The 17,711-nt window shown below is 35.9% G+C and overlaps 2 protein-coding genes and 1 long non-coding RNA gene across 8 annotated transcripts; 1 reads left to right on the top strand and 2 right to left on the bottom strand.

The window, feature by feature from the left end:
* Positions 1–326: 326 nt before the first annotated feature.
* LOC110667123 (uncharacterized) lies at positions 327–10,456 on the bottom strand. 6 transcript variants are annotated; one of them, XM_058151769.1, is made up of 10 exons: positions 10,221–10,453; positions 10,085–10,139; positions 9,775–9,810; positions 9,640–9,684; positions 9,074–9,157; positions 8,863–8,928; positions 8,643–8,681; positions 1,521–1,620; positions 1,263–1,413; positions 327–686 (listed from the first exon to the last, which is right to left on the bottom strand). In XM_058151769.1, exons 1-10 carry the CDS (start codon positions 10,394–10,396, stop codon positions 662–664), a joined length of 777 nt encoding a protein of 258 aa, XP_058007752.1. In that variant the 5' UTR covers positions 10,397–10,453; the 3' UTR covers positions 327–661. The 6 variants fall into 6 exon arrangements, with proteins under 6 accessions (XP_058007752.1, XP_058007761.1, XP_058007760.1 ...); XM_058151778.1 differs by lacking the exon at positions 1,521–1,620 and having other exon boundaries at positions 10,221–10,456; XM_058151777.1 differs by lacking the exon at positions 8,863–8,928 and having other exon boundaries at positions 10,221–10,454.
* Positions 6,315–7,944, bottom strand: LOC131182372 (uncharacterized). The gene is made up of 2 exons (XR_009150717.1): positions 6,783–7,944; positions 6,315–6,546 (listed from the first exon to the last, which is right to left on the bottom strand). It is a non-coding gene; the product is annotated as an uncharacterized LOC131182372 (long non-coding RNA).
* Positions 10,457–11,222: 766 nt separating the features above from the next.
* On the top strand, positions 11,223–17,373 carry LOC110667105 (uncharacterized). Its single transcript, XM_021827836.2, has 6 exons — positions 11,223–11,530; positions 13,717–13,789; positions 13,878–13,971; positions 15,789–15,908; positions 16,033–16,090; positions 16,466–17,373. The coding sequence occupies exons 1-6, from the start codon at positions 11,498–11,500 to the stop codon at positions 16,994–16,996; spliced, it is 909 nt and encodes a 302-aa protein (XP_021683528.2). The 5' UTR covers positions 11,223–11,497; the 3' UTR covers positions 16,997–17,373.
* Positions 17,374–17,711: the final 338 nt, after the last annotated feature.

Consider the following 17,711-nt stretch of genomic DNA (forward strand, 5'->3'; position numbering starts at 1 on the left):
TACTTGAAAATTAAAGATTTATACTTTCAGCAAAGATGTTTACATAACTAAGAATCCAATTTGACAATGACATTATTGCTTTGCCTTTCACCCTAGTTTCACCCTTTTCTTCAATTTTTATTTTGCCTTGTTTGCATTTTTTTTTATTATTATTGTTATTTAGCATTTAGCAGCACAAGATTCATGGCATACAAGGCACAAAACCATTCTTCCGCGCCCCACCCCCCGAAAAAAAAAAAAAAGCTAGAGTAAATAGTGAGATGAAATAGCTCATCAAAAGATTATTGCAACTACCAATATATATAGTATGAATAATTGCATTTGAATTTGAAGCATTCGAAAGTAGTTCTTTTTTATATGATTTTATGTATCTAATATAATCCAAAGCATCCCCTATGTTATTATTCACTATCACATTATATTTTCTATTTTCCGTACATGCAAAAACTCAAGAATATTTCTATCAAAAAAACTTTGGCATAACAAAAATCATAAAACAAATGAAATGAAAAGGTAAACGCCTTATGTGCATTTACCATTCTCAGTCAGTAATCTGTTCCCTGTCCAAAGGCATTCACACCATCAGAAAACCTTACTGATGCTTTTAAACTGGTCAGGTATAGACAATGCAGAACAGAACCTTTATGCTCATCTGAAGCAATTAATTTGGGTTGTAATTCCTCTTTCTGCAAAACAATCAATTGTTATATCAAACTAAGAAATATTGTCAAACATGAGTAATGTTCTCAGCGAGCATGCAGAACCTTGCCAGCTGTTGATAGATGAACTATAGCATATGGAGATGCCTAAAAACCAAGGTATGGGAAAAGTTCGATTATGCCAAAGAGAATTCAGAAGTGGGATAGAAAATCATGATCGTGACCTAATTCGGCTGTAAATTGTAATTAGTAAGCAAAGCAAACCCACACTTGCCAAAGTAATAATTCATCGATCAGTTAAACAGTCAAAATGGACAAATTACAATTAACAGTGGGCATGCATAACAAAAATATTGAATAACAAATGGAACTTGATTCATGGCCTATAACTACTAAATCAATTGCTCTTTTGGAAGGTAAATTTTCATAGAAACTTGATTATTGCATGTTAAACGTGAAATTGATGATTATGTGACATGAGTAACTTATTACCCCAAGAACCTTGAGATGCAAGAGGAAAAACTAAGAAATCAACAATAGCTATTGCTGAAACATGGAAAAGATGGTGGCCACTCATATAAAATAGATGATGCTAAAACTCACCGTAATACAGCTTCTTTTCCCTGCAGAGCAGCAAGGCTTGCAAGTTGATATATTGCATTGAAATTTTTCTGAGCCATTGCCTCTTTATTAAATATGGCATCAGACAAAACAACCGATGATGCCCCACATGATATATAGTCACGTACAGAATCTACATCAAAATTAAATGTCATTCAAATGCTAGAAGACATGGGAATCAATGCTGTCTTTCTTCAAAAACAAATTACACTGCAGCCAGAGATGGTGTCAATCACAAACCTATCATTATGCCTTGAGAAGCAAGCACTGATATGTGAGGGAATGGTTTCTTCAGTGCTGAAATAAAATGGATACCACCTAATGCAGAAACTGGATAGACCTAATTCACCAAATAAGATGAAAATATAATTCATAAGGTGTTTGTTGGCCTACGTAATTCTAACATCCATAGCATAAAGAATTTTTAAAGTAAAAAATGGACTAGCAAAATAACTAATTCGACATGCAAATTCTTCATTTGTTGACTGTCTAGCCCAATTCAGAGTAAATGCATCCAAGGGCCCATTCAAACTGTAGAAAGAGATGATTCTCCTTAATTTCAATTAATCTGTACATCGGTATATATATACAATTGATTCCTATAATTGTGTTCTACTGATTAGGAAGAAATCCTAAATAAGAAATCCTAAATAGGAATACAGAATACTAAACTCAACTCAACTAAGCCTTTATCCCAAAAATTTGGGATCAACTATATGGATTCGCTTTCTCCACTCTAAACGATTTTAGGTTAAATCATCAGAAATGTGTAATGCTTCTAGGTCATGTTGTACTACTCTCCTCCAAGCCAATTTAGGTCTACCCCTTTTTTTCTTTCTATCCTCTAACCTAATGTGCTCTATTTGTCTAACTGGAGCCTCCGTATGTCTACGCTTCACATGACCAAACCACCTCAATCTTCCTTCCCTCAACTTATCTTCAATTGGCACCACTCCTACTTTTTCTCTAATACTCTCATTATGGACTTTATCTAGTCTAGTATGGCCACTCATCCACCTTAACATTCCCATCTCTGCAACTCTTATCTTAGACGCATACGACTCTTTCAGTGCCCAACACTCACTACCATATAACATAGCCAGTCGTATGGCTGTACGGTAAAATTTTCCTTTCAACTTATTGGGAATCTTACTATCACATAAAACTCCCGCGGTAAGTCTCCACTTCAACCATCTGGCTTTAATCCTATGACTAACATCCTCCTCACATCCCCCATCTACTTGAAGGACTGAGCCTAGATATTTAAAGTGATTACTTTGGGACAATACCACTCTATTCAAACTAACTCCTTCCCTATCACCAATTTGGCCTTCACTGAACTTGCAATGCATGTATTCTATCTTCGTTCTACTTAACTTAAAACCCTTTGACTCTAGAGTACTTCACTAAAGCTCTAGCTTTCTATTGACTCTTTCTCGTGTCTCATCTATCAGAACAATATCATCCGCAAACATCATGCACCAAGGAATACTCTTTTGTATATGTTTTGTCAATTCATCTAAAACTAATGTAAAAAGGTAAGAGCTTATGACTGATCCTTGGTGTAATCCAATTGAGATCGGAAAATCTCTTGTGTCCCCTCCCATTGTGCGCATAATAGTAGTTGCTCCTTCATACATATCTTTCAACACTTGTATGTACCTAATAGATACGCTCTTTTGTTCTAACACATTCCATAAGACATCTCTTGGAACACTATCGTAAGCCTTCTCCAAATCAATAAAAATCATGTGTAGATCTTTCTTTACATCTTTATATTTCTCTATCAAGCTTCTAATGAGAAAGATCGCTTCCATAGTTGAACGACCGGGCATGAAACCAAATTGATTGGGAGAGATAGAAGTATCATGACATAGTCGATGCTCCACAACTCTCTCCCACAATTTCATAGTATGACTCATGAGTTTAATTCCCTTATAGTTTGAGCAACTCTGTATGTCTCCCTTATTTTTAAAAATAGGTACTAAAATACTCCTCCTCCATTCATCAGGCATTTTCTTTGAGTTTAGAATCTTATTAAATAATTTAGTTAACCATGCCACTCCCATATCTCCCAAACACTTCCACACTTCAATTGGTATTTCATCGGGTCCACAGGCTTTACCCACTTTCATTCTCTTAAGTGTTTCCTTTACTTCTAAAGATCTAATCCTTCTAGTATAATTCAAATTCTTTTCTATTGTTCTATAGTCTATATTCACGCTATTACCATTTTGACTATTATTAAAGAGATCATTAAAATAATTTCTTCATCTTTCTTTAATGTCCTCATCTTTCACGAACACTTTTCCTTCTTTATCTTTAATGTACCTAACTTAATTAAGATCTTGACATAATATACAGAGAAATAGGAATACAGAATATACAGAGAAATAATATAGTGATTGACTTTCCATAACACTCCCCCTCAAGTTGGAGTATAGATGTTAATCATGTCCAACTTGTTACAAATGTAGTCAATCCTAACTCCATTCAGAGCTTTTGTGAAAATATCTCATAACTGCTCTCCAGTTTTGATGTGTCCTATTGAGATGATCTGTTGTTGAATCTTTTCACGAACAAAGTGACAATCAATCTCAATATGTTTGGTCCGCTCATGAAACACCGGATTAGAAGCAATATGTAAAGCAGCTTGATTATCACACCACAATTTCGCAGGCAGGGAGGTTTTAAAACCTGTCTCATCTAGTAATTGAAGTATCCACATTATCTCACATACTGATTGTGTCATGGCCCTGTATTCCGATTCAGCACTAGATCGAGAAACTATACTCTGCTTCTTGCTTCTCCAAGACACCAAATTTCCTCTAACAAAAACGCAATATCCAGTAGTTGACCTCCTGTTAACCTTAGATCCAGCCCAGTCGGCATCTGAAAAACATTCAACATTCAAATATCCATGATTACCATATAACAAACCTCTTCCTGGAGCGTCCTTCAGATAACACAAGATTTGTCCCAAGGCTTCCTAATGAGCAACAGTTGGGGAAGACATAAACTGACTTACCACACTAACGACATAAGCAATGTCAGGACGAGTGACTGTAAGGTAGTTCAATTTTCCTACTAATCCCCTGTATCTCTCTGGATCTTCAAACAACTCACTATCCCCTGCTAACAGATGTAAATTTGGAGTCATTCGTGCACTGTAAAGCTTAGCACCTAGTTTTCCTGTCTCTGTCAATAGATCGAGGACATATTTTTTTTGAGACAAGAAAATACCCTTCTTACTTCTCATAACTTCAATACACAAGAAATATTTTAACAATCCTAAGTCTTTGGTCTGAAATCGGGTTTGGAGGAAGGTTTTAAGAGATGAAATACCTGCAGAGTCACTCCCAGTGATAACAATGTCATCCACATAGACTACCAGGAGAATTAGACCAGCTTCAGATTGCCTATAAAATTCTAAGTGATCACACTTACACTTTTGCATACCAAATTTCTGTACTGCTTCACTGAATCTCCCAAACAAGGCCCTAGAACTTTGTTTCAAGCCATAAAGAGACTTCTGAAGCCTATAAACTTTATCCAACTCCTCCTGAGCAACAATCCCAGGTGGTTGCTCCATATACACCTCCTCCTGAAGATGGTGAAGGAAAGCATTCTTGATATCCAATTGGTGCAGGGGCCAATCATATGTACCTTCTAAAGAGATAAACAAGCGAACAGAAGTAAGTTTAACTATAGGAGAAAAAGTGTCAGAGTAATCAACCCCATATGTCTGAGCATATCCTTTTGCCACAAGGCGTGCTTTTAACCTAGCCACAGAACCATCAGGATTTACCTTTACTGTAAATACCCATTTGCAATCAATAGCTTTCTTACTAGTAGGCAAAGGCAACAGTTCCCATGTACCATTAGCATCTAAAGCCTCCATTTCCTCTTTCATTGCAGCACACCAGCCAGGATGAGACAGTGTCTCACCAACAGTATTAGGGATAAGAACAGAGTCTAAAGAAGTAACAATACACCGAAAACAAGAAGACAATTAATTATAAGAAACAAAAGAAGAGATAGATTAAGTGCATGAACGCTTACCTTTACGAAGAGCAATGGGTAAGTCTATGTCAGAATCATGATCAGTATGAGGTACAGGATCTCCCAATGAAGTAGCTGGTGGAGGATCTGAGTCAGGAATCTTCAATCTCCTAGAATAAACATGAACAACGAGAGGTCGAATAGGTCTAGAGACAGAAGGAACAGGCTGTGGGAGAGGACTAGACATTGGTTGGACAGTATATATTAAGAGATCATCCTCCTCCCCCTGACTCTCATACACAGATGATTGAGGAAAGAAAAGAGTGGACTCAAAAAATGTGATATCTGCAGAAACAAGATAACGATTAAGAGTAGGAGAGAAACAACGGTACCCTTTTCGGAGCCGGGAGTACCCAAGGAAGACACATTTGAGAGACTTCAGATCCAATTTAGTAACCTGTGGACTAACATCACGCACAAAATAGGTACAACCAAAAATACTGGGTTCAACATGGAACAAAAATTTTATAGGAAACAAAGCAGTATAAGGAATATCCCCATTAAGAACAGAAAACGGCATACGATTGATAAAAAAACATACCGTAGAAACTGCATCCGCCCAAAAGTGTTTAGGAACTTTCATATGAAAAAGAAGAGCACAAGTTACCTCAAGAAGATGCCGATTTTTTCTTTCGGTTACGCCATTTTGGGATGGAGTATCAACACAGGAAGACTGATGAAGAATGTCATTTTGGGTCATATAAGACTGAAATTGTGCTAAAAAATATTATTTGGCATTGTGACTTCTTAATATGCGCATAGAAATATTAAATTGAGTTTTAATTTTATTACAAAAGGCATCAAAGATAGAAAACAACTCAGAACGATTCTTCATTAAATATAACCAGGTAACACGAGAGTAATCATCAACAAAAGTAACAAAATAACGAAATCCAATTTTAGAAGCCCAAACATCAGAATAAACTAACTCAAAAGGGGATGAAACCCTTTTATTGACTGTAAATACAGAAGGCAAACGATGATGTTTTGCAAACTGACAAGACTCACATTCTAGTACTGATAAAGACTAAAACTAAGGACATAGCTTCTTCATGGTAGACAAAGAAGGATGGCCCAATCTACAATAAGCTTTAAGAGGTGTTAAAGTACTGGAACAAACAAGCGACCGCGGTACATGATTTTCCAGAATGTAGAGACTACCTGGCTCACGTCCTCTACCAATAATCTGTTTCATCGTAAGATCCTGAAATAAACACTGGTCAGGAAAAAAGAAAACATAACAATTTAAGGTATGAGTAAGTTTACTAATAGAAAGTAGATTAAAAGAGAGTTTTGGTGGACACAAAATAGATGACAAAGAAATTGACGAAGTCGGGTTCGTAGTTCTAGAACCCATGACACAAGAAGTAGAACCATCAGCTAAAGTAATAGTAGAGGAAGTGAGATTAGACTGAAAAGCATATAGAAGACTAAAATTACCTGTCATGTGATATGTCGCACCAGAATCAATAACCCATTTGGATGAGGAAGACACAAGACATATAGTGGATTTACCTGACTCAGCGATCGCAGTGACAGGGAAACTGATAGGCTTTAGAGATGCCTGATACTAGGAAAACTGTGCAAAATCCTCTGCAGATACCAAAACAGTTTTCACAGAGGAAGATACTGTAGAAACCTCTGCTGCCATATTTGCCATCTGTAATCGCTGATTTTTCCTCTGAAATTGCGAACAATTATATTTTGTATGGCCAGGCTCATGGCAATAATAACAAATGACTCCTCTTGAGCCCTGATTAGAATTAGCCTCCCCATTACGCTGATTACCTTTGTTGCCTGTAATTCCTCTTCTACTTCCCCTTCTATTACCCTATTGTCCATTTGGATTATGGCTAATAAGAGCACTACTGGCAGGCTGCGAAGATTAAGTACTCTCTGTACGAAGGACTCGTGTGAACGTTTCATGCAAAGAGGAAATCTCAGAACTTGAGAGAATCTGAAATTTAGCAGTCTCATACTCTGAAGGAAGGCTTGCAAGAAAACTCATAACAGCCAGTTGCTCCCATTGGCCCTGCTGAACTTTCACATCAGGACTAAAAGGCAACAATACATTAAGTTCCTCATATACCCATTTAAAATCCATAAAATAAGCCATGAGAGACTTATCCTCTTTCTCAGCACGGTAGAATGCCTTACAAACATCATAAATACGAGAGAAATTCCCTTTACCAGAATACAGAAAATCTAAGTAATCCATCAATTCCTTAACAAATTCACAATGATTAATTAAACTAATTACCTCACTGTGAATCGAGTTCCGAAACTGCAAAAACAACCGAACATTATCCCTTAGCCAAGTTTACCGTGTATCATCAGTAGGTGGTTCTTTAGTAAGGTGATCATCTTTATCAATGCTACGCAAATAGACACTAACAGTCTTACTCCGCTCCAGGTAATTCGAACCATTAAGTTTGTGTTCCATGATCTTAGTCATCACCGGAATCACATCAGAAATAACATTCTTATTGTTTGCCATTTGTTGAGACAAAGAAAATTAATCGAAACACTAATCCAAAGTGCTTACAGCCACAAAATAATCCAAAATCACAAATCAAGCAAATACCGAAATAGGATATGAGAATCAAACCTCAGAAGTCCTTTAATGGTGTATTGGATCAGACAACAGCACACAATGGTGGAGTGAGGGGGTTGAGGCGACGCCGGCAATGCTGATCAGAGTCGAAACGGCCAGCGAACGCTCCTCCACGCTCTGGCGAGTGAAGAAACGGTGAGAACCTGAGTTGAGCGCGTGAGCCTCACGCGCTTGGATTCCGGCAACAGAATCAGAGGGGATGGCCGGTCGGCGGCCAAAGTCTCTTCTGAGCTGGGTGGTGAGAACAAATAGTCACCCTAGATAGATGACCTAGGGTAACAGTGGGTTTCAGTCTAGAAACAGAGGGGAAAGAAATTTCAGATTTAGATTCCTCAATAAATCTGCTCTGATACCACGTAGAAAGAGATGATTCTCCTTAATTTCAATTAATCTGTACATCGGTATATATATACAATTGATTCCTATAATTGTGTTCTACTAATTATGAAAAAATCCTAAATAAGAAATCCTAAATAAGAATACAGAATATACAGAGAAATAATATAGTGATTGACTTTCCATAACACACAATACATTAAACATTAATGAATGAATTTTGACAGTAAAAGCCATCCTTGTGTGCATCAAGTTGTGTAAACATAGATATGATGATAGCATCTCCATACTGTCACCACCAACTACAATATCTTAAGCATTATTAATAGCTAAGAACAGGTAAATCTCACCTTAACAATTTTAGAACCAGCATCATAAGCAGATAGTATCTGTAAAAACAAGTTCTGGTTAAAATGACATCGAAGGGAAAATGTCTCAAAATCTCCAATTATCAATTGAAAAAGTAGCAGACGGTGAGAAGATGAACTATATAATAATTAATAAGGTTTAAATAGATACACATCCAAACCCTTAGAAATGAAAGACAGTCTAAGTGAAGATGTTTCTTACTTCTGTTGGTGTCATTGCACCGGGTATGTACAGAATTTCACCATCCCGGGTGACATCCATAATACCCTAAAGAGAAATAAGTGTGTTTAGTAAAATACACAGCATTGCAGATTTAATATATGTTTTTGATAAATGCTTCAACTTTAATATTTCAGTTTTAAAGTTAATCAAGAAAAAATATCATTTAACTCTCAGAATACCGAAGGCATACCATCACCATCGCAGGACTCATAAGAAATTTGGCTCCTGCACTCTTTGCCTTCATGGCATCCTCCACATTTAGAAGTGTACCAACCTGTAAGATGCCACCAGCACCAAAAAGAACCCTTGGATTTTCAGTCAGTCAAATATATGTTATTCAAACCTAAGTGCATCTCTTATAATTGACACCAACAGATTCAAGACCTGTAAACAGACCATGCACCACATTTGTCCCAAGCTAGATTGCAGCAACTATAATTTACAATTGTACAAAATGACAATATGCATAAGGGAAAGTAAATTGGCCCTTCTTTAAAGAAATCTATTACAAAGAAAATACTCCACTGTTTTGAGTCAGCTAGGATGTATTCACAATAAAACTTATAATTCACATCAGAAGAAACATAAATATGATAAATAGCCCTTGTATATGAGTGAAAACCACATTTGCATACCCTGTATTCCAAGATTCAGTGGAGTTACTTTTTTACAAATTGTGTCCAATACTGCACCACAAGAAGACAAAACAGAAAATAAATTGTCACGAAAACCAAAAGGGTGTAGAAAGAAGATTACCCCTAAGGCCACTGTGGGATGGTCTTGCACCAGCTGTTGTAAAACCTGAACACAATGCAGCAAAAGGACGTTAATTGACAATCTGGATTAGCAAAGACAGTTAAAAGCCAAAAAGACTGGCATATCAAAAACCACCTGAAACACACCTGGAGTGGACATCACAATCTCCAGCTGCATATCAAGGAGAAGAAGACATAATTACAAAACCCATATATTTGAGGAGCAAGATTCATAATCTCTACAACACATGCACTCGACATTGCTACCGACGATGTAAAAGTGTGTCCAAATATCCAACTTCTTTTTTTTTTGTATAATATCCTTCCAAAATTGCCACAATCAGAAGTCATACTACTGACAGGAAGTCTTGGCAATCATACTTATCTTCAATTAAAAAATAAAATAAAATAAAATAAAACAACCCATTAACATGAAAAAGACTCACTACTGAGATTCCACCTCTCAGTGCAGCAGAAGCAGCTTCAAATGCGAGCTCTGCACTAAATTTGAAATTAAAAAGATTAACTTGAAATTTCGATTTACAATGAGTAAAAGCTAAAGAATCCAAAAGAAAGGAACACCTATTGGCGCGAAGGCAAGCAATAACACCAGAATTGTGAATTATAGACAAGGTAGTTTCGCGGGTAGGACAGAGAGACTGTGGAGAAGAAGAGCTATAAACCCCAAATCTTTTCAAACTTGGTGGTGATCGTGGCAGCAAACTCGGTGGCCATGAGCATACGCTTACCCCCATCATATCCAAGCTCAAGCTTACAGCCAGTCTCCCTCTTATCAGTTATCAGTTAATCATATTTTTAACGGGACTTCGTCGTACTATTAAAAAAAAATTAACTTGTTATTTAAAAAAAAAATCTAGGATATTTAAAATAAATACAAATAATCAATAAATTAAGTGATAAATTTCGAGAGTAACTTTAGCCGTTGTAAAAATTATTGAAGTATTTATATTCAGTTCTCTAAGAATTATCTTTTATTTTTTATTAAAAAATAATTTTTTATATTATTATCTTGATTATATAAAAATCAAATAAATTGATTAATTTTTCATGTATATCATTTGTGTCAATTTCTATTAATAAATATATCAATTTCTTTAAACAAATAAAAATAGAGAAAAATTAGACTAAGACAAATATAAATATGAAAAATAAAGATATTAAAAAATAATAAAAGAAAAGAGAGAGCAATATAAGAAATTAAAAGTTAATCGAATGAAATTATATAAATAAATTAATATATATTTTTTTAAATAAGAATCAATTAATTAGTATCATAAAAAAAATAATCAAATAATAATTTAATTAGTATTAAACCTTTTTATTAAGAAAAAATTTGATAAATAAATTAAATAATTTAATAAAAATAAAACATCAAAATCAAATAATATATTTTTTAAAGTATGAAAATTAAATTGTTAATTTTATTAATATATAAGAGTTAAATGATAATTTTTTAAATAACAAAATAATAATATAATACTTTGTGGGAAATAAGGAGAGTTTTGCACACGTGTATTTATCAATGTAGACTGTTCTATAATTTAAAGAACAGACCTGTAACTTTACCTGAAATATTTAAATTTCCTTTTTCCAATATTTTGTCAAAACTGTACGGACGGTATTCGATGGAAACGAGACTTAACTTGTTTTTGGATCTGAAGACGGATAGCATATAGATTTTTCGTGCGATATCCAAAATTCAATTATGAAGAACTGATTTTGATTTGAAAAATATAATTTTGATTTCTGTTTTTGGTTGTTTTAGCTTTCTGCTTCTGCTGTTGTAACTATTTATTTGGGATTTTTTTTTTAATTTAAATGCTCCAAATCTGACAGCCATGAGGAAGAAGCTCGACACCCGTTTCCCAGCTGTAAGTTTCTCTATTCCTCTCTTCTTCTGTCTGTCTCTCTTTCGTTTTACTCTTTTGTTAGTTCAGGAAGTGAAAACTTTTTTATCGATCGATTGATTTGGGGAAAGGGATTGTAATTTCAATTTTGATTCCATTTGCTTTAGATTTTTGGGGCGTTGTTCTAATTACGATATTTGGAGCATTGGGTTATTGATTAGAAGCAGAATTAGAAGTTAGGTTTTTTAAGACTAGGTCAGTTATGGGGTTATACGATCTGGGTCGGGTTTTCTCTTAATTTGGTGCTGGGTCTGGCTTGGATAGTGATTTACAGGAAGAAACAGCTGATGGGTATTTCATTTTTGGATGAGTTAAGTCACTTTTTGCTTGGTCAATGATTATAGTTAGCTTCAGAATATGTTCATAATCACGTCAATTATTGAATTGGCTATATATGGTCTCGGTTGCCTTTTTTTCTAGGTTAAGTGATTTGGTACTGGAATCAGTTGATGGCTGCTTCATATTTTGGGATATTATGAGATTTATGGTTTACATTTGTTTGGTGTTAGTATTCTGCAGCAGTTTTCCTTCCATGACCGGTTAGTATTGAAGTAAATAAATGGATGGTTAATTTGTAAGCCTTTTCATGGGAAACTATTAGTGGTATGGTTTGCTGGATGGGTAATTTACACGCCTTTGGTAGACAATTAGTCAATATGAGTTCTATAGGGTTTGGTTAACTCTCTTTGCTTGATTTTGCTGTTCAGACTTCAGAGTGACTATTGGTTATCGGTTAATATTAGAAATGGTTAGTCAGTCCCTTGTTACAAGATCTTTGTTATCTTTAAGTCTTGGGATTAGTTTTGCTTATTTGATCAAGGATTTAGTGCCATCTACTGGTTCTTACTCTTTCACCTTCTGTTATGATCCAACATCGTTAAGGATCAACCTTGTGGAGAGGTTAATAAGTCACTAGGCACCCTTCTATTGCAAGCCGGTTTTCAAGAGTGAGTCCTACGTAGGTGGTTATTATATATAGTAGAAAAAAGAAGAGACATAATAATGTTAGGCAGAATAAGGGTCAGGTAGAGAATTTTTTGGAGGGAAATGTTGTTGAGAAAGTTAGAAGGAAGAACTGAATTTGTTGATTGGTTAGTCATGAAATTGTTGTATAAAAGGAAAGATCCTCATTTGTATTCATTCATTCCATTAATGAATCAATAACAGAACTTCTTTCTGTTTGATTCTACTATCTTCTCTTTGATTCTACTTTCTATTCTCTAGGTTTGTTTCAATCTCTGAAACCAGAAGTTGAATTAGGGTTGATACTTAACAATGGCCTATTCTCGCATAGTTCAACCTCAACAACTCATGTTGCTCAACAATTCATATCAATGGGTATGAGAGCCAGCCCTATCTTGCAAGACCAACACTCGGAGTGGTAGCTCACGTGGTGGTAGCCTAGACCCATTGTGTAAGGATAGATGATCCGATGTGTTGGGTTTTAGCCGTAACCAACATGACCGTGACTAACGTAGTAGTAACCAATGAGGACATTGGTTCTCCAAGCGTGGGGTATTGTTTCGATCTCACATTGCTAAGGAATAACCTTGTTGAGAGGTTAATAAGTACTTAGGCACCCTCCCCTTGCAAGTCGGTTTTCAAGGGTGAGTTCTACCTAGGTGGCATATCCTTACATGGTTCAACCTCAACGACTCATGATACTTAACAGTTGATGTCACCTTCTTTACCATAGAAGGTGTCTGTGATCTTGTATTGCATCCTTGAAATTCGCCCATCTAATGGTTAGATATTATCTGTTGGGTTGTAGAAACTTATGCTATGCCTACAGACACTAGTAGCAGCTACAGTGAAAATAAATGGCTGTTGGAAATGTGCTAGTTGAATTCTGCAACATCAGAATGCTTAAATCCTAGGAGCTGCTAATGCTTTTAAATCATGATGTACTAGGCAGCTCTACTTTGATTATAGGGTTGATTACCTCATGTAACTTCAACTATTGCCCAGAGAGGCAAGCTTAAATCCGAGTATGGCATGCTTGATATTTGAATTATTGGAAAATAGAATAAAGAAATCTTTTTGAACTGAAATTCTTGTATTTTTTTTATGGTTGGGTTTTCTTAAATGTTGTTGATGGGTGGATTTTCTTAAATCACTTGCTAAATGATGGACAATATTAATTTTGGCAGGCTCGCATAAAAAAGATAATGCAAGCAGATGAGGATGTTGGGAAGATAGCGCTGGCTGTGCCTGTCTTAGTTTGTAAGTGGCAGTGACATTCCATTCTTTGACTTCCGAGATTATCAAAATATATTTGGTTTCTTATGCTTTTTCTTGTATGTTATTGCAGCTAAAGCATTGGAATTGTTTTTGCAAGACCTTTGTGACCGTACATATGAAATCACCCTTCAGCGAGGAGCAAAGACTATGAGTGCATTGCATTTGTAAGTGAGAACTTGCCCATATCCATTGGAATTTCTACTGCCTTGCTAATTGTTGGCTCGCTGTTTTCTCACTAATTAGTAATGTTGTGTTTGTCGTCTGGATTTGTTTTCCTTTAAGTTCCTTTTGCTAGTTGATTTGGTTGGATATAATAATATAAATCAAAATAAGAGGGCAATATACTTTTTCAGATGATAAATAAAAGTTGAAATGTTTCAAACACAATTTTTTTAACTAGTGAAGTAAAGGAACTGTAATGCAGGTGAATGTGATGAGTGGGCCCACACTTCCAAGTTGCTTATGTTAATAGGTTTCATTAAGTTGGTACATAGATGGTGATTTGCGAGCTATAAGAAGTCCTATGCTTTGGTGTTAGCATATGATAGATCACTGCTATTATAGTTGAGTATATGTGGCATAGAGACAATTAGATAAGTTTTTGGTGATCTTATTGGAGAATCTTATCTACTGCTGTTCTAATAGAGTTTCATGTACTAAAGTAGTTACACAAAATAATGCGGCTAAAATTTATCCAACTAGAATCTATCAAGTTCTTTATACTTCATAGTGAGTTTCCTTTCTGGAATGCAAATGAGTATCAGACCAAATCTTTGAGATTGGTAGTACTGCTTATGACCTTAATTGATGGGACCTTGTCGTGGGATGGAAGTCAAGATCAAAGAGGGGTGTATGGCAGGGAAAGTTTCCCTCTTTGCTTTCTCAGACACACTTTGTAATGAGAGATATATAAGGGTTTGCAACAATGTACATGTAGAAAATGAGATAATGGAAGATGAGCAGTGCCAACTGCCAAAATTTTGTTAGTTCTTTTGCCTTTTCTCCCAACATTTTGAACAACTTAGTACTGTAGATTGTCAAGCAGCTTGGTTCTCTTTATTGCTAAATGATACATACCTTGTAATTGACAAATGAAATGTATACAGTTTCCTTATTCTTGCAAAAGGAAAGCTGCATGAACTTGAATTTAAATGGTGAACGTGATCCACTATTCCCGGTTGCTGCATTTCATCTTTAAAGACTCTCTCTAGCAGTTGATGTTCGATGCTAATATAAGGCCATATTGCAAGCTCTTACAGTGTCACTAGCTCTCTTGCAAATTATTTATAAAGATAACTCTACAAAAGCAGGTGTGAATAGCTCAAAATTACCTGCTTGGTTTTTCATCCTCAGAGTCAGAGACTTAAAGAGAAGCACATGCACGTGTGTGTATTTGTATGCTTTTAGGTGTATATGTATATTTTTTGCTGTCTGAACTGATTCTGAAATGAAATTATCCTGTTGACTTCCAGTCTTATACACAGAATACTGGGATCTTGTTATAAATTTTCACATTCTGTAGGGGCTTGTATATGAATTTCTGACAGTTCTATAAATTAGTTATAAAAGTGTGTGTGTAATATTTATGGTTTGGGTTGGGATGATAACCATATCATTCCTATCATTTTCTTTCCACCGTTGTTGACCTGTTGACATTTGTTAGGCTACATTTATTTGGCATTCTTCTCCTCTCCTCTTGCCCCCCAACTCAGCTTTACTTCTTTCCTTTCTGATGTACGTTTCTAGATGATAAAAAGAGAAGAAGAATAGCACTTCGTTATGTATTTACATTCCTTATTTATTTTCTTTCCTCTCTTAACTTTTGTGGGTAGATTAGGGTGTACCCCTAAAATGAATTTTCTATTAGATTGCAATTCCATGATGCTGTTTCCATTCTTCCTCTTTCTTTTTCTTCTTCTTCTTTATTTCAATTTTACAATATGTGGATATGATCTAATTGAATTTATTGTTTAACCTGCAGAAAACATTGCGTACAGAGCTACAATGTTTTTGATTTTTTGAGAGAGATAGTCAGCAGGGTTCCTGACTATGGACATGGTCATGCTGACAATGCTGCAGATCATAGAACCCTTCAAAAGAGGTGGTTAATGCAAATCTTGTGATCTGTTTTTTTCGCTCTCTCTTAATCCACACCCTTCCCTCCTCTCTTCTTCCCCTGTAATCTAAGATTACCAAATTAAGCTTATTTACTGATGTTGTGCTAGGAAGCCCATTGTGGATGAATGCAATGACAGTGATGAAGAGTTGAAGAGAAGCAAGATGGTAAGATACCCTCCAAATATTTCTCTAACCACATTGTGTTGATGAATATTGATGTCACCTGTAGTTCATCACCAATAGTTCTTCACATGAGCTTACATTAGTATTTCTTTTAATAGTTTCCAACAAATGGTTGGTTGATTTCTGATTCCTCCATTTTTCAGATTTAACATTTAAAGGGTCAATTACCGTCCCTGTTACCTTTTTCAATATTTTTGTCCATCACTTTTTGGGCTGATACTCATGAGTAGAGGGCGAAAAAAGAAAATAGTGTGAAAGATGTTATGATCAGCAGTTTGAATTTGACGTATGCAGTGTCTTGAATTAGAGTGGCATATTAAAAAAAATGTTAATAGAGGAATTTTATGATGTATGCAGCATGAGATGAGCCATGCAGGTAGCAGTGGCAGAGGGAGAGGCCGTGGTCGAGGAAGGGGCCGAGGACGAGGCGCTCGAAATGTGGAACGAGAGTCTTCTCATCATGAGATTGAATCTGAGCCCAGCACAACTCTTCAGCAGAACATAAAAAATAACTCAAATCCTGGAATGGTGGTGGATAATGGTTCAGATCAAAAGGAATTGTTGAAGGAAGATATGGTAGTCAGTGATGTTGCCAATGCCTCAGAAAGAAACTTTGATCTGAATGCTGACGTGAATGAGAATGAGGACACAAAGGCCGCAGCAGCAGCTGCGGCAGTAGCAGCAGCAACAGCAACAGCAACAACAATAACGGCAGCAACAACAGTGGTTGATAACTCATCTTCAGTGCCTACTACTGAAACTAATCATGAAGAATATCCAGGTTGGTCTCTCTCTGAAATGGACAAGATGGCCATTGACCCTCTTCAGCTTGCACAGTTTGGCACAAGAATAGATGAGGAAGAGGAAGATTATGATGAAGAAGGCTAATCTACTGTTAGTAGGGGCTTGTAGTAAATGGTTAGTGGTTGGAATCTGATTAACGGGTGTGAATACAAGGAGAGGAAAGCGGTAGATGGTGAAGACTAGAAAGACAAGTACTCATTGGAGAATGAATGTGTGCTCTGTGCCATTCTTCCTGGGAAAGGCCGAGAAGATACGATGTTCTTGGTTTTCCTTCGTCTCTGTTTAATCTCCTGTCGTGCTATCTTCTAACAACCCGTTGCAGTAGTAGATTTGCTCAGAACTTTAGCTGTGTGATTTGAATATCTAATGTAGGATGAACATGGCAGCCTTGGTATAAGTTGCTGTATAAGATTGTTGTGTATGATTTATTTTCAGTTTAGTCCAACCCCATTTCAGTAGCATATCTCATGTTTGGTTGGCTGCTTGATGGCCCAGCGTTAAATGTACCAATGCATGAGAAGAATAATTTAAACACTGGATATAGAAAGAATAGGTTCTAGATGGCTTCACATTGAATGTTTTATTCATTAGGGAAGAGGAAAATGCAGGAGAAAATTTCATAAGCTTGTGGAACTACAGTGAGCAGATTTTCGGTATTCATACCTAACTAAAAGTTAAGAAGTATGCATGCCTAACTATAATTAGGTATGCATAACTATAGTTAAGCACTAAAAATTCAATTACCAAAACGGAGGATTTAAGAAGAAATTCTTAAATTATTTATTCTTTTGCCAAAACA

The sequence above is a fragment of the Hevea brasiliensis genome, chromosome 1 (assembly GCF_030052815.1).
Source record: "Hevea brasiliensis isolate MT/VB/25A 57/8 chromosome 1, ASM3005281v1, whole genome shotgun sequence".
Taxonomy (NCBI): domain Eukaryota; kingdom Viridiplantae; phylum Streptophyta; class Magnoliopsida; order Malpighiales; family Euphorbiaceae; genus Hevea; species Hevea brasiliensis.